At 23.7% G+C, this 16,311-nt stretch overlaps 6 protein-coding genes across 6 annotated transcripts; 1 reads left to right on the plus strand and 5 right to left on the minus strand. All coding sequences in view use genetic code 6, as the record gives it.

Moving 5' to 3' along the window:
- Positions 1–621: 621 nt before the first annotated feature.
- On the minus strand, positions 622–1,305 carry TTHERM_01110990 (ribosomal protein L11 methyltransferase; the record flags this gene model as incomplete). Its single annotated transcript, XM_001025931.1, has 1 exon — positions 622–1,305. The coding sequence occupies one exon, from the start codon at positions 1,303–1,305 to the stop codon at positions 622–624; it is 684 nt and encodes a 227-aa protein (XP_001025931.1).
- A 298-nt stretch (positions 1,306–1,603) lies between these two features.
- Positions 1,604–1,903, plus strand: TTHERM_01111000 (complex 1 LYR-like protein; the record flags this gene model as incomplete). Its single annotated transcript, XM_001025932.1, has 1 exon — positions 1,604–1,903. The coding sequence occupies one exon, from the start codon at positions 1,604–1,606 to the stop codon at positions 1,901–1,903; it is 300 nt and encodes a 99-aa protein (XP_001025932.1).
- Positions 1,904–3,019: 1,116 nt separating this feature from the next.
- Positions 3,020–6,277, minus strand: TTHERM_01111010 (endo-1,4-beta-xylanase xylA, putative; the record flags this gene model as incomplete). The annotated part of the gene is made up of 5 exons (XM_001025933.2): positions 5,704–6,277; positions 5,469–5,555; positions 4,814–5,344; positions 4,046–4,617; positions 3,020–3,961 (listed from the first exon to the last, which is right to left on the minus strand). Exons 1-5 carry the CDS (start codon positions 6,077–6,079, stop codon positions 3,020–3,022), a joined length of 2,508 nt encoding a protein of 835 aa, XP_001025933.2. The 5' UTR covers positions 6,080–6,277.
- A 1,313-nt stretch (positions 6,278–7,590) lies between these two features.
- Positions 7,591–9,006, minus strand: TTHERM_01111020 (hypothetical protein; the record flags this gene model as incomplete). Its single annotated transcript, XM_001025934.1, has 1 exon — positions 7,591–9,006. One exon carries the CDS (start codon positions 9,004–9,006, stop codon positions 7,591–7,593), a length of 1,416 nt encoding a protein of 471 aa, XP_001025934.1.
- A 647-nt stretch (positions 9,007–9,653) lies between these two features.
- Positions 9,654–12,038, minus strand: TTHERM_01111030 (hypothetical protein; the record flags this gene model as incomplete). The annotated part of the gene is made up of 1 exon (XM_001025935.1): positions 9,654–12,038. One exon carries the CDS (start codon positions 12,036–12,038, stop codon positions 9,654–9,656), a length of 2,385 nt encoding a protein of 794 aa, XP_001025935.1.
- A 1,052-nt stretch (positions 12,039–13,090) lies between these two features.
- TTHERM_01111040 (hypothetical protein) lies at positions 13,091–15,453 on the minus strand (the record flags this gene model as incomplete). Its single annotated transcript, XM_001025936.2, has 2 exons — positions 13,091–13,127; positions 13,199–15,453. The coding sequence occupies 2 exons, from the start codon at positions 15,451–15,453 to the stop codon at positions 13,091–13,093; spliced, it is 2,292 nt and encodes a 763-aa protein (XP_001025936.2).
- Between the last annotated feature and the right edge of the window lie 858 nt (positions 15,454–16,311).

Here is a 16,311-nt window from a genome sequence, read left to right on the forward strand (position 1 = left end):
ACCCCAACCCCAACCCCAACCCCCAACCCCAACCCCAACCCCAACCCCAACCCCAACCCCAACCCCAACCCCAACCCCAACCCCAACCCCAACCCCAACCCCAACCCCAACCCCAACCCCAACCCCAACCCCAACCCCAACCCCAACCCCAACCCCAACCCCAACCCCAACCCCAACCCCAACCCCAACCCCAACCCCAACCCCAACCCCAACCCCAACCCCAACCCCAACCCCAACCCCAACCCCAACCCCAACCCCAACCCCAACCCCAACCCCAACCCCAACCCCAACCCCAACCCCAACCCCCAACCCCAACCCCAACCCCAACCCCCAACCCCAACCCCAACCCCAACCCCAACCCCAACCCCAACCCCAACCCCAACCCCAACCCCAACCCCCAACCCCAACCCCAACCCCAACCCCAACCCCAACCCCAACCCCAACCCCAACCCCAACCCCAACCCCTATAAACTAAATATTTGTAATTATATAAGTAAAAACCAAATAAATAGAATTAATCAGAAAATTTAAATAGAAAATCCTACAAGGACTAAATAGTAAAATTTATTAAAAATTTAGATAATTTAAAATAATTATAATCCTTAATACAAAATAAGTAGTTCATATTTTAGTAAAAATGTAAACCCAAAATTGTAATTCTTTTAATCCTGGATAAGTTTTGAATCCTTATGTTTAATCTTTAAGTGGAGATAGTGAGTACTCAGTTTGATCTAAGGCTATTTTTTCGACTGAAAACTCTTTGTAATCCTCAACCAACTAGAGAAATACCTCTCCTTTAAATCTTTAAGAAGGTATGATAATATAAGCTTTACCTCCTTTGTTAAGTGATTTGCTTATTAAAAGATAGAGCTCTTTTAATGGAGCACCAGAATAAATTATATCTGAGCCAATAATAACATCGTACTTTTTGTTGAATTTATCATATTCAAACCAGTTTAGGTAGAACACATCGTATCTCTGTTTGCTTATGCTATTTTTCTCTGAATTTTTCTTTATATTTGCAAGTACATCTTAATTATAATCAGTCATATCAACTCTTTTGCATTCAGTGTATTTTAGTGCAGCTAATCCTCCAATACCTACTCCTGTTCCTACCTCTAGGATATCTTTATTGCTAAATAGCTAAGAATTAAAAACTATATATCTAGCCAGAATTATTCCAGCTTCCCAAATGTGCAAGCCATCTAAACCATGAGGGAAAATCAATAACTCATTCAATTTTAACTATTATTTGTTTTTTTCATCTAAAATAATTTCAGTTTCTATTGGCTTAAGGTTTTGCATTTTCAATAGCTTTCGATGAATTGCTGTTTATGTTATTAAGCTTTTTAGAAGAGTATTTTTTAATATCAAATTTGATATAATTTAAGAATTTTTTTAGAAATTTAATAATTTATCAAGATAAAATAAATTTGATTTTAATCCATTGATAAAAGCTGAATGAAAGAATATTTCATTCATCTGAATATAAAATATCTAATTAAGATCATAATATTTTAATAAAAGAAGTAAATAACTAAATATATATATATTAACACTAATAGCTAAAGAATCAAACAAAAATTAAATTAATTCAACATTTATGAGTAAATAGGTCTAAGTAGTTTAAAAGTTTTACCAAATACTATCAGCCTCTCTCCCTAAATCAATAAATAATTTATATGTAGAAGATTTTGAAACTGTTAAACCTTATAATTTTGAAAAAATAAATGATAAATTTTTACATGACTATGAATTATACTTGAAAACTTTGAAGAAATAAGATGAATTTTTGCACATCTATCGCATTGGAATAAAAAGAGATGAAAAGGAGCAAATTGAAAGTATTGCCCATAAAGTTGGTTTATAACTTCCAAGATTGAATACACTCAAAAAAAACTGAAAATAAATGTGTTAATAATTGTGATCTTATATTAAGTTAAATATTGTAATTCTAATAGATATTATTTGTCTTTGAGTTGTGTTTTAAAATAGCAAACAAAAATATTTCTAGAAAAAACAAATCTTAGGTTTTAATAAAAATTATAGTATAAATAATATAAAAATATATTTAAATTATTTAATGAAAACAATCTTCACTTTTTAATTTCTTTATATTTATGAAATAAAATTATTTTTAAATTAAAACAATTTGTTGGAATAATAAAAATTACTTTGTACTTCAATTTTATGAATATTCCTTCAAAAATGATATAAATACAATTATTGATAAATTTTTATAGAATTAAAATACATTGTTAGTATTTTATTGTTAAAATTGTGTAAAAAAATCTATTTATTTTGCTTAAATGAATTTTTTAATTGTATTTTATTTGTGAAATAAAATTATTTTAAAATTTGATTTTACATTTAAACAATTTAAATTGGAATAATAAAAATTATAATGAATTTAAATAACATGAAAATGTATGCAAAAATAAAAAAATATAATTTTATGATGAAATTTTAGGAAAAAATAAATAATAAAATTTTCATTTTATTTAAATTAAAACAATTTTAATTTGAAAAATAAAAATTAGATTGAATTATATGTTATGAAAATGAATACAAAAATGATATAAATATAATGATAAATAAATTTTTATACAATTAAAATTTATTCAATTATTACTGTTATTTTAATATAAGAATTTGGAAAAAAAAGTATTTATTTATTTATTTATTTTGCCTTTTAAATCTATTAACCACTATTAATAAATAAATGATAGATCATTATTAGAATTATGATATGATTTTTTATCTTTAAATCAGTTAGGAAAAAAAGTAATAAAATCTTTATTTTATAGCACGATAAAGGCACTTGTTGTTGTATGGAAAATAGTTGGAAAATTTGAGAAATAAAAATCGATATTAATGAGGTAATAATATGTTGATTTGTTTGATTGTTTATATAGTTATATTACTGATTATATGTTTCTTGTAGAAGATACTTCTGTAAGTTATGTTTTATAAGGCTTTTTATTTACACAAATTAGAAAAATTTCAAGCATTAGCTTTTTCAAAATTTAGAATTAGTTTAACTTGGGAGAGGAAGTGTATTACTGTACAAGTTACTCATTTAGAAATTATTATTTGCTAGATATTCATTTTAAATAACTTCAAAATCATCATTTAAATTCAGATTTTATATCACCAAACTGCTGTTTATTGTTCTAATGTGCGATTAAGCAGTAGGAATATCTTCTAAAATAGAATTTGAAACGAAATCACTTCTTTCTTCTGAATTTACTATAGGAGATAATCCATTATTTTTATTAGTCTACAGACAGCTGCTACTCTTTTGAGGAGAGTAATTATTTGTTTAACTAAACTGTAGTTAGTTCAAAGTTTATATAGTATTTTGAACATTTTGTTACTATAATTATTTTGCTTAATGCTAGAGCTAAAGCTAAGAGAAAATTTATTGTTGCGATTGAACATCTATTTGCTATTAAACTTATTACTGTTAATTTTGGACACAGTTTTATTGGATTTAATTTGATAGATGATTCAATTTATATTAGCAGTTGATATTATTATTGTATTACTATCCATTTGCTAGTGCATAGTTTTATTGTTGTTGAGTAAAATTTTACATGGCTTATTAGAAATGAGGGGAGGAAGAATAGTTTACATTATTATTATTTGAATTTTGATTCATCTATCTAGGAGTATCTTGTGACGACATATTGTGAGCTGATTATAATACTTGAGTTTGATGCTTTTATGATAATGTACTTTCTTATGAATGAGTGGATAATTTGATTTATATTTTCATTTAATCGACTTAACTTCTTAGGGAAGTGATTTATTCATTTAGCTATTCTATCTCTAATTATTTCTTATTACAAATATTCTTATAGTGTTTCTTTTCTTTTTCTAATGTCTCGTTTTTCATAGTAAGAACTTGATTTTAATTTTTTAAGTTGATATTTTCCATCTTTAAAAGAGATATTTCTGGCTATTATAAAATTTTAATTAATAAAAGAATTTCATATTTAATAGAATTAATAATATATATGTGTTATTTAGTATATAAAATTACTTCTTAAGACGAGTGGAGGTTGTTAATCATTTGCTAACCTTCTGTTTTCTTTTTAGATTTCTTTAAGTTAACTATAGAACCTGCTAAGTTATTAGAATTGTGTTATGAATGTTGTTTCTTACCAGAATTTAAAACAGTTTCTTAATCCTTAGTAAAGTAATGTGAAACTTGCTTCTCATCCATATTTGTGCTTTAAGCAAGTTCATTTTTTACTTAAAATGAACTCTGTAAACTTCCATTGCCGTTACAGTTTTATTTTGATTTATTTTATTAAGCAGTAAATTGCTATAAATTTTAATGGAAACTTTTAATCTTTTGCATGGATTAATTTTAGCTAAAAACATTCTCAAGTGATTTACTATTCTGTATATCAGGAGAATTTAAAACTGCTTTCCTTTCACTGTTTTATTATCTATAGATAGGAGATTATATAGTTCCTGTTTCTTTAATAACTTTACGAGGTGATAGAGATTTTTTTTAGTTAAAAAAATCATTTAACTACTAAGAACTCATATGCTTCTAGTTTAAATCGCTAGATCCAATAGATTTATTGTTAAGATTATTATCTTTCTCTTTTAATTATATAAAAAAATTTAATATTGGATTAATTTTCTCGTTTCAAAATCATTAAAAGTATATATTTTTAAAAACAACTCTCATTATCATATTATAGAAAAAGAGCTAATAAATTAATAGTGGATGTAACAAAAATTTTAAACTAAATATCAAAGAAGAAAGAGAAAAAATGAAATAATAGCCTAGTTTTACCTGTTTCACTTTTCAGTAATTCCTATAAATTTTTAGGCTTTGATTAATTATGTTACTAATGCAGTGAAACTAAGTGATCTAGATTGTTAGCAGAGTCTAAAGTTTGCTGAGATGCAGTTGTAGTTATTTAATTTGTAAATTTTTTTGCAGAATTTTTTTAATTGATTTAGATAGTAAAATCTTCTACATCATTTGGTTGGTAATTATTGTTTTAAGTAAAATTTTGCTAAATTCCTTCTGAGATTTACTTATTTTTTTTGGTGAATTAAGAAAAGAAATATTTGTTATTTTCTTTTTCTCCAATTTATTAATCTCCTCCATTACCTTAAAACGAATCTAAAGTTTCTCTGTTTTCCGTAACATATCTATCAGTGTCATTTCTGAAAAGATTTTAGTGACTTGGAATTGTTCTTATAGAGTTATTTTATTCTAACATAATCTTAAATTTGTTTATATTTAGTTAGCTAGCTGTGCCTGCATTATAATTTCCAACAGTGAATGTTTTCTAATTCTACATGCTTAATAGCTATCCTAATTTAAATTAAAAAATCAAAATGAATATTTATCAAATGAAAATCATTAAATAAAATCGATTTGTTTTGTATTAACTCTTGACTATTCTTTTAGGATTTATAAACCAAATATAATAAATTACCTTCATTCATCTTTTTCTAAAGAATCTTTGATTCGAAATTTGTTTTTTAAAAGAACAAACTTGAGCTTCCGCCGTTAGTGGCAGGTGCTATTTTAATTAATTTAAAAAATTTTAAAATACCCATTACAATATGATTCAATCAGTCTTAAAATAAATAAATGACTGTAGCAAGTTAAAAAAAAAAGTTTATTGAGTAATTTAAAAAAAATAAATTTGGCAAAAAAATATAATTTACAGTTGAACCCATTTTCATTGTTTAGTTATTTAGAGCTGTTTGATAGAGATTTTTGATTGCTAAAAGAATTGCGCAAAAGTTCATGCTTATCATCATTTTATTAGATATTCATAATAGCTGTTTGCATGCCCTAAGTTGGTTACTACTACTAATTTATTTATTATTAGCTGATTGTTAAGCTGTTGTAAGAGGAGCGAACTTCTTAAGAATTCTTTCTTGAAGTATTTCTTTGTTTTGAATCATTATAGTAGCGTGATGTATCCTCTTTAGTATTAGGAATTTCATTTTTTGTATTGCTCTATCTTCTAGAAACAAACAGACTTCCATTACTGTTGGAGCTTATTACTTTGTGATTTGTAAAATAGCTTCCAAACATTTATTCTTCGTATTATTAAAGACTGATTCTCTACTCCTTCCTTTCGTTTTTGCTCTTGTCTATTTAGCGATACTTACTTGTTTGTTGATTTAATTAATGTTAAAGAACTATTTGTATGAATTATAAGCTCTAAAGTATTTAATTAGTTTTTGTCTGTTTAATTTTTAATTATAAAATTATTATAGTTTGTTCTTTCAAATTTTTAATTCACTTATCTTCTCTTAATTTATTAATTCGCTTGAATGAAGCCTTTATAACCCTTTGTTCAATTATTATTCATATTAATATTTAATTATCTTGATACATACATACGAATATAAATACATATAATCATAAATTCTTTTTGTTCTATATCTACTTTTTTAACAAACTAAACAAAATTCCATATATCTATCACCAAATTTTATGTTTTTGGCTTTGAAGGTTTCCATAAATTATTATTTACTTGAATCATAAAATATTCTTTGCAAAATTTCAAATATATAACTCAAAGTTATACTATCTATCTATCACTACCTAATTCAAAGTTTTTTTCCTTTTCATTTATTCTCTACTTTTTCTTCAGCGGATATCTTTTTTAATCATAAATTTTTATTTGTTCAACAGACTTAATTACTTATTTATAACATTTAATATATTTAAGCCTTTCCTATTTGAATTCAAATATATTTATAAGTGTATTCATTTATTTATGTTCTTAAAATCCATAAAAACTCTTTACCAAATATTTATAAAATAAATAAAAATAGATTACATATATTTTTTGTTTCATTCATATTTAAAAGCTATATTAAAAACATGTATTTATTTATTATAAATTTTTTTATATTTTTATTCTATTTATTTTATGTCAAAAATATTAGCTCTTTACTAAGACACTTTTGCTTAAAGAATATTTTATTATTATAAAAATTTAAAATAATTTAATAAATTTGAGGTTAAAATTTTAAAAATAACATAATATATTAATTTAAAATAATTTCAATATAGAATTTAAGATCTAGAATAAATAATCAATTAAATAATTAAAATCATAATATATTTTATTTTTTAAATCAAATTCTAAAAAGCATCATCAAATAAAATAATAATTTTAAAGAAATTTCAAAAAAATAACTTGATTGATGAAAACGTACAAAAATCTAAAAGATTTAATCTAAATTATGAATAAATATGTTTATATTTTATATATTATAATTAAAGCACTATTAATATCTATCTTATATAATTTTCAAAAGCTTAGTTTTTCTTTTTCTAAATGTTTTATTCCATAGAAAGTAACAAAAAAAATTTATATAAAGTTGTGCGTGTCTTAATTGCTATTTAACACAAAAATTGAATTCTATTTGTATTAATTGAATTCTTTTTGTGGGAAAAATGTTAAATCAATAAGCTGGATTACAAAATATTTTTGGCAGTAAAGTTAGTTGGTTAATAAGTAAGTAAGTTATTTAGTAATAATATATATATGGGGTGAAATCTAAAATTTTTAAATAAAAATAAATTAAATTTCACCAAATCACATTTCTAAAGGGATTGTTGTTTGAGTAGTTAATTTCATTTAAGTTACATATGATCTTCTCTATCTCAGAGCAAACATATCTATTTTCTTAAGATATTAAGTTAAACTTACCAAGTTTTCCTTCCATAAAATCATATTTTTCTTTGTTGTATGTTACAGGCATACTGTGATGAGATAATATATTGAATAGAGTAGCCTTTTTTTCAAAATTAGGATAGTGCTTAGCAACCATTCGAGAAGTTAAATATTCCACTTCTCCTCTTTCATACTTTATCCTTTCTTATAAGTTATTAATTTCTTATTTAGACTAGTTTAGATAAGCATCAAAGACTTCTTTATTTAAGATATTAAGCTCTAGTAATAAACTCTTTATCAAACCTCTCTATAAAAAAGTAGATGAGCGGTATTCAGATCCATTTATTACTGAAACTAGAGCTTTATCCAAAGCAATAGGATCTTATATTACTTCCTTGTTTTCATGAACTAAAAATATATTTTATAAGTATTAGGACTTAGATTCAAGGAGCTTACTAAAGTGATTAAAAAATTAAACTTTACTCCTCAGTTTCTTCTGCATTTATTGCATACTTATTTAAATTTATTTGCAAATATTTGTAAATGGAGTTTTTTTAAGTACTTAATCACTGTTTACTGAAGAAACTTAGTTCGTTTAGCTTACAATAGATGTAGCAGATGCCTGCTTATTCAAAACTCTAGATTATTAACTAGTCTGTTTTAAGTTTTTAGAGCGAGGAGATTGTATACTAACTTGGCTTTATTGGATTACTTATGATGGGTTGTTTGTGGTCTAATATTTGATTGATTAGTTATTCATTTCACAATTGGATTAGCAAGGGCTTATTAAAGCATAATTGTGCTTTTATTGAGGTATTTTATTTCTTGAATTAGATCTTCTAGAAGTAAAAAAGCCACTATTTTATTATGGAGATAATAAAGGAGACTCTTATGGGTTTACTGATTAACTTTCTTTCAATTTTATAAACCCTTAATCTATCATTTAGAAGAATTTGACATCCTTTTTATTTCTTTATGACAATTATTTTGAAAAATCTAACTTTTTAGCTTTAGAAGTGAATTTTTGAAATGCAGACTTTACAGAAACATCATTCTATTCATTTTTTTCAGTGAAATATGTGGTTTATGTTGCTCTAAAGCATGCTGATAAGTTTGAATTTATTGAATTTTTTTTAGAGATATCAAACTCTTATTTTTTAAAATTTTAATTCAACTGCAAAATTAGATTATTTTCATTTATTTACTGAAATATTTATCTACTATTAACTTAGCCAGTAGGTGATAATAGAACATCTTGCTATGTGTTACTGATTGTTTATTCTATAGGAGAAAATCCACTGTTCTTAAACTATTTATTCTACTTCTACATAATATTATTATTCTTTTTTATTATAATGTCAGCTATTAATTATTATTTACTTTTTATTTTACTATACTTTTAAATAATTCAGTCACTTATTCAAGTACTTTTTTGTTTATCAATTTCTTTATTTAACATAAATTAAAATTACTGGTTTAAAATTATGTCAACTTTCATGATAAAACTCTTTAAAACATTTCAAGATGAATAGTGACTAACCATAGAGTATTTAAAATATATAGATAGCACTTGCTAGAATTAAATTCTTGTGGATTCTATATCATAAGAATTCAATTTCTAAATTATCTAGAAATTAGATTAATAAATAAATAATTTGTTTATTATCATAAAGCAATTTTTTAAGATTCTAAAAAATAAATCTCAATTTAAAATTTTATTTTTACTTTTATAATATTTAAATTATGTTTCATTTGACTTTTTAAATTATTTTAAGCAAATAAATTTTATAATTAAGTATAAAATATATTTCAAATACTATATTAATAAATTATAGATACCATACATCTTATGATTTGATAAAACATATCTAAACTAATTATTTTTTTTTTTGTTAAATAAATTTGGAAATTAGATTTTTTTAAATTTGAAGAATAAATAGAAAAAAATTTATTTTTATATTACATATAAATAAATATTCAAATATTTTAAATTTCTGGTTAATTTGATTGCTGGTCATCATAATATTAGAAGGGATTTATCTAACTTTTATGTGTTGTTTGATTTTGAACTTGTGTATAAATGTTATCTAGCTCATTGTTTATAATTACATTCTATCTATCTATTATATGAAAAGAACCTAGCCTGTTTTATTAGCTCAAGAAAGTTTAAGAAAATGTATTTTGATTTTTTAGTTTTTAGTGAAACATATAGTTCTCTACACATTAATAGTTATGCTTGCTTCTTAGAAGTTACTTTTCAGTATTTGGAATCAATCCACGAGTTTTAGCTATCTTCTCTTCAATTTTTTCTTCAAGGTTTTAAACTTTTTCATGCTCTTCTATAATATTTTTAGTAATTAGAGAGAATCTGTCTTAGAACTTTTTTTATATAAACTCCATAAGCCTTTCATTAAGAAAAGCAATATCAACTTTTATTCTATTATCAAGCATTTGATCGAATGATTCTGATTTACTTTCAATATAACCCATATTTGTTCTATTTGTCAAAAATTTAGTAACAAATGGTAAATCAATTTTATCCCTCAAGACAATTTTTTTACTTTTAAAAAGCATTTTCACCAAATAAGGGATATGATATACAAGCTAATAAATGGTTTAACTTACTTTTTTAATATTATCATATTCTTAATTCATATCATTTATATATATGACTAGCCTTTTTAGAGCTTACCTACTTTCAAAACTTAGCTTTTGTATAATTTAAGTTTATGCTCTCCTTCTTAATTCCAATAAGTTATTTCTAAAAGTTAGGGCAACATAATTCGAAAAAATATTAGAAGATCTAATGTTTTCTAAACTTTTTTTTGCATTATTAATTGGTTAAATAAGATCAATCTTATTATTAATATCTTTCTTATCATTTTCTAGTATTGCTGCAGGTGTTTGAGAATATAAATTGTTAACATTTTTAATTGGTGATCTTTGAATACTTTGTAATTATTGATGACTGTGAGTAAGATATCCTTTTTATTGAAACGTTTTTTTAACTTACTAATTTAATTAAGAAGAGTTGCCTTGTGGAGTTTCTAAATCTAAAGGATTTTTATTTTTATCGCCTATAAAATTTAAATTTTTAATTAAAGGTATTTTTTTTGTAGGACTGCTATTTTCTAAAAATTAGTTTTGTTCCACTGATTAATTGTGAAAAGAAGTTTTATGAAAAGAGCTAAAACTCTTTTGAGCGTTTAACCTTTTTTCTGATCTTAAAGTTCTATTTAATTTTTCCTGGTGAGTCTGTGGAGTATCAGTTTGAAAATTTTAATTCATTTTTATAAAATAACTATTTTATTTTGAATTTTAGTTACTCTTTTTAGTTTTATCATTTTCAATTTAAGCAAATCTCATATTTATAATATCTAATTTTTTTGATAAGGGGCTCTTAGAAGCAGACAATGGAGATGATAGATATGATTATTACTATTCTTAAAGATAGTTTTCCTATTCACTATTTTCGATTTGTTGTAAATTTGATTGTTTTGTATGAATTCTGTTTATCATCATTTGAAGTGTTGTTTATTTTTACAAAGTTGGCTAATATATGTCTCCTATTATTGTATCTTAAAATTATTATTTATTATCATCTTAGTTAACTTTATTTATGTTATTTATTTAATCTAACTCATTTTTAGTTTGGTTGATTTGATTAAAGTCACAAATTTTTTATTAAGACATTTTTTTATGGAAGGAGGTACTTTAAATGAATCTACTTTTATCTTATAAACTTGTAATAGGAGTACTCTTTCTTTTAAGTTTATTTTCCATCATATTTTTACCATCAGCTTATTCTAAGTTTAAAGATATTCTATTCTTTTTGCTTATTAAAGACTGATCCAAATTCTACTTAATTTGAGGTGATAATGATTAATTTGTATTCTATTGATTATACTTTTATTTTTCTGATAAATTTTTATTGCTACTGTTATTTAAGCAGAAGCTAACAACTCTTGGATCGTGGAAGGAATTATTTGTCTTTTACTTGCGGCTGGTAAAAAAAAGTAGCTTATTATTTTTAATAAATTTTTCAATATCTGAAGAAGATTCATTTTAATAGGCATTAGAAGAAGTTAGAAAAGTATCAAAATTATTGGTGTGGGATAATCTATTCTCTCTCACATCAGCTTTATTTTGAAATCTTTCTCTATTTAAAAATATTGATCTCAATGAATTACTTTTTGAAGAAGTTTTAGTATAAATAAGAGATGGTTTGTAGACAGTTCTATCGCTTTTAATGATAGATACCTATTGATCTTTTGTAAAATAAAGATTTTAAATATCTTTTTAATTCTTATCTTTGAAGCAAGTAGCTTTTTTATATTTTTCAAGCGAATCTTATTAGCTCATATGCTTATGGTTAATACTTTTAAATCTTCTTCCTTAATGATATTCAGTGAAAATATGTTTTATATTTGTTTTTATTGAGGATTTTAGACTTGAAATATTATCTCTACTTAGATAATATCTTAATTAATTTAAGTAGTTTTATTTATTTATTTATTTTAAAAACTTTCAATATATTTTAGTTATTTATTTTTATGAAATCGAATCCAATAATGAATCAATTTTTGCAATGAAGTAGGTATTTTATCACTAATCTATTTATTTATTTATTAATTGAGGAAAATCAAACATCTAAACCATAATTTAAGTAAAAAAATTGATTAATTAAAGTAAATTTAATGCATTTTTCAATTGATTATTGAGTAAAGGTAATTGATAATAAAAAATGTTATATTCAAAGAAAAACATAAATTGTCTGAGACATTCTATATACATACATAATTAATTTTAAAATAAAAGAGGTTTAAAATGAATATAGAAGAAGGAATTTTACCTAAATAAATAAAATTATATCATAAGAAAAATATAACTTGATACATTTTACTTCTTAAAAAATAATTAATTAAAGAGATTTAAGAAGATACAATTATAGATAGAAGAAGGAATAATACCTAAATAAATACTAGAATATATTAATAAAATTAATTGTTAACTAAAATTAGTTCATTTTTCATATTTCTTTTGATGTAGTATTGTACATCTTAACAAGCTACTGTTTAAGTTCTGGATAAATTTCTTATGAAAATGGAGAGGATATTTAGTATTTTTTTAGTGTTTTTGTTAACCCTTAAACTAAATTATCCATTTAACCATTTAATTAAAATTGAGACTCAGATTTTTTTACTTTTTAGTTTGTTTTGCTTTCATATTAATTCATTTTTTTATAAAATGTGTTGGCAAAGTTAAAGCGACTGCTTTGAAATGAAGGCATTTAATTTTCAAGTACTTCTCTGATTTTATGAGGATTCTTTTTTGTGTATACATATTCAGTTTACTTTTTAAACATCTATTCCATAGTTTATTCAACTGAACTAGATATTTCATTCATTCTTTTTTCATAAAAGTTGTTCACATAACTCTCTATCCTTGAAACTATAATATCGAGATCAGGCAGAATTATATATTAGATCAAAATATCGAAATCACTTGGAGTAAAAAATTACCTGAAATTATTATGAAACAATCTATCTGCTAAAATTTTGCTAGAAGTATCATTAATTAGAGGAGGTACACTATCTTCTTTTGTTTGCATTTCCAGTAAAGCAATCTTTTCAGGAGATAGCACCTCAGCTTCGAAAAAAATGAATCTCAAATGAGATATTCCTTCGAAGAGTTTATAGATGATTTTAGATATTTTAGAGCATCCCTGTTTTATGTTAAATATAGTTTTGATAGCATCTTGTACACTTGTTATTTTATTTATTAACCTTTCCAAAAGCTAATTCTGAGCTGAATGCATTTTCCTAAATGTGTCATTTTCATTTTTCATAGCAGTATCATAGTGATCAATTATACGGATAAATATTTAAAATATTTCAAATTCATTTATACATATTTTAGGTCCTTAGGGATCACTTCTAGATAATCCATACTTAATTACTTCTATATTTTATTTAAATGGCTTTTCAACTATCCTTTTAAGTGTAAGAGGGATAAGTGTTTCTATTTGTGATTTTAATTTAGTTAATTTATAACTAGTTTTTTATTTTTACTAATCTTTAGAGTTATTTATAATTTGTTCTTGATTATTTTGAATACCTTACATACCTAAACCAATCTGTTAATCCTTTACTTAAAAACTTACACTATCTATTGCTTACAAATCGTACATTCTCCTTCTTACCGATACCGGGCTTTGACTTAATGGGGAAGGGGGCATATTTTATCGCTTCGAAGGGCTTTCGAGAGGTATTAAATTTTTTTCTTACCAAGTAGATACAGGGGTGTGAGGCGAAACAACGATTTAGTATTTGTTAGGCGAAATTTATTCTATTTGCTTTGTATCTTATTCCGCTATGGTTACTAACCTATCTTTCAAAGAAAGTTATCTTAGTTTTGTAGTATTAGCAGCAGTTTGAGAAGCATTTTATGAGATATTACTTTCTTGAGAAACTTGGCCTTTTCGAAGATTCAATCTACTTAAGCTTCTAATATCACTTCCATCAGATTGCAAGTTATTTTAGCTGAAAGAAACCTAATTGAGTGTTTTAAGCTCAGTATTTTCTTAAGTTTAGCTAAAATTAGATGATTTTTTGCTCAAACAAGACATTTATCCATCAAGTTATCCAATATCAAAAAGAGATCCTTTAGCTTTAAATTTTGAAAACAAATCACTTGAAATGTCAACATTTTAAGTTTGCTACTTTATTTCATCTTCATCAAAGGTATTCTTTACTATAGAACTCTTTTCTGCTTTTAGAGATAAGTTATTATATTCTTATTTAGAATTTGTATTATTCTTAGGCCGCTTGAGTAAAAAGCTATTGAAAAAATAATGTTTAACATTTTTATTTTCATTTATTTTTTCTTCTTTCTAGGTAGGATTAAGCAGTTCTTAACTAATTAAATTCTATTTTTACTATTTTATTTAATTCTTTTCAAATGAAGATTTTAATTAAAGTTCTTAACTTAAAATATTTTGAGAATTTTGCTACTAAATTGGTAATAAGCATTTTGGTATACTTATTTTTTATTTATTTAGCTGTTGAAAAGGGATAGCTAAATCTTTTAACTAGGAGCGATTTTAAGAGCTAAGTATATTATATTTTTGATATCTTAGGTTAGCGGATGTTGTAGAAAAAAGATGGTTTTTTTAAGGAGTTTACTCATCTTTTAAGCATTTATCAACATTTTTCTAGTCATTTATTTCTTAAGGTTATTTAAAAAAATATTTTATGTTAAAATTAAATTTAGTTTGAGAGAGTTTTTTTTAGTTTAAGCTTTCATTTTCTCTATGTTTCTTAGCATTAAATAGCTCTGACTAATTTTAAATAACAATTTATTAATTATTGGTATAATTACTTAAATCATTAGACTTAACACGACTTTTCAAATTACACTACCTTTTTGTTTTCATTTAAATAGCTTAATGGACTTAAGCCAAACCTATTTTCTAAGGACTTACAATATATTTTAATTCTTCAGAATCAGTTTAAACATTACTTTTTTCCGTTTGCTTAACAAATGGAGTAAATTCAGAGATTTAAATATTTAATTAATCCTTTCTTAAATTCTAATTATCATATTGTGATTAAGTACTGCCGAAAAATGTACTTTTTCCTTAGCTATAAGGCGTATTCTTTGAAACGGAAGTAGCAAAATTTGAATTTGAATGCTTATCTGTATTTTATGAAATTTTTGCAAAATTTTCACTTGTTCCAACACTTTTAGACCTCATTTAGTTATGATTTTAGAGCATCTTCTACTTTTACTAAATCTTTTATTTCAATATTTCTAAGAATCAAAGAATTTTTTTTACACTTTTCTAGCTATTGCTTATTTACTAAAACCAATAATTTTTGATTAAATTACTTTTATTGAGCAGCCTTAATGGATGATAAAATAAATAATTAATGAATATAAATTCGCTTTTTGATAATTTTTTTCATGCTTACTAATTTATATACATTACAGATCTATCTAACCCTTGTAATATATATCTCATATTAATTTAATACATTTTGAGTAATAAAATTTAAATTTCATTAATAATTATTAATATTTTTACAAAAAATATTTAGATTTTTAAACAAAATGATAAATCTAGTTTGTAAATTTTAATATAATACTATCGCTTTTTTTACTTAAGTAATTATTAATTTCATTTATTTAAGCAAAAATTAAAAGCAAAAGATTAATGCATCATAAAAAAGTCACCTTACATTAAAAAATAATATCTATAATTTATGTAATTTTATGCAAAATATGTTAATGTTAAAAATGTTAATTTTATAAAATTCCATCTAAATTGATTTTATAATAAGCAGTTTATTAATGAAATTATATTTTTCTTAAAATAAAAAATAAAATTATATGAATTTTGAGAAACAAAAATTTTATTTCATTATTAAAAATGAAATAATAATTTTAAATCAAAAGTATAGGTAGATTGCCTAGCAATAAAATTTGATTGAAAAATGAATTTTATTTAAGAAATAGTGAATAAAGAATATAAAATTATTTTAAATTCAATAACTTAATTTAACGAAAAGACTTTTCTTTTTTATGTATTTTAGTAAATATAATTTTTGAAATTATAAACTTTGATTAATACTTA

This window comes from Tetrahymena thermophila (genome assembly GCF_000189635.1).
Source record: "Tetrahymena thermophila SB210 genomic scaffold scf_8254095, whole genome shotgun sequence".
Taxonomy (NCBI): domain Eukaryota; phylum Ciliophora; class Oligohymenophorea; order Hymenostomatida; family Tetrahymenidae; genus Tetrahymena; species Tetrahymena thermophila.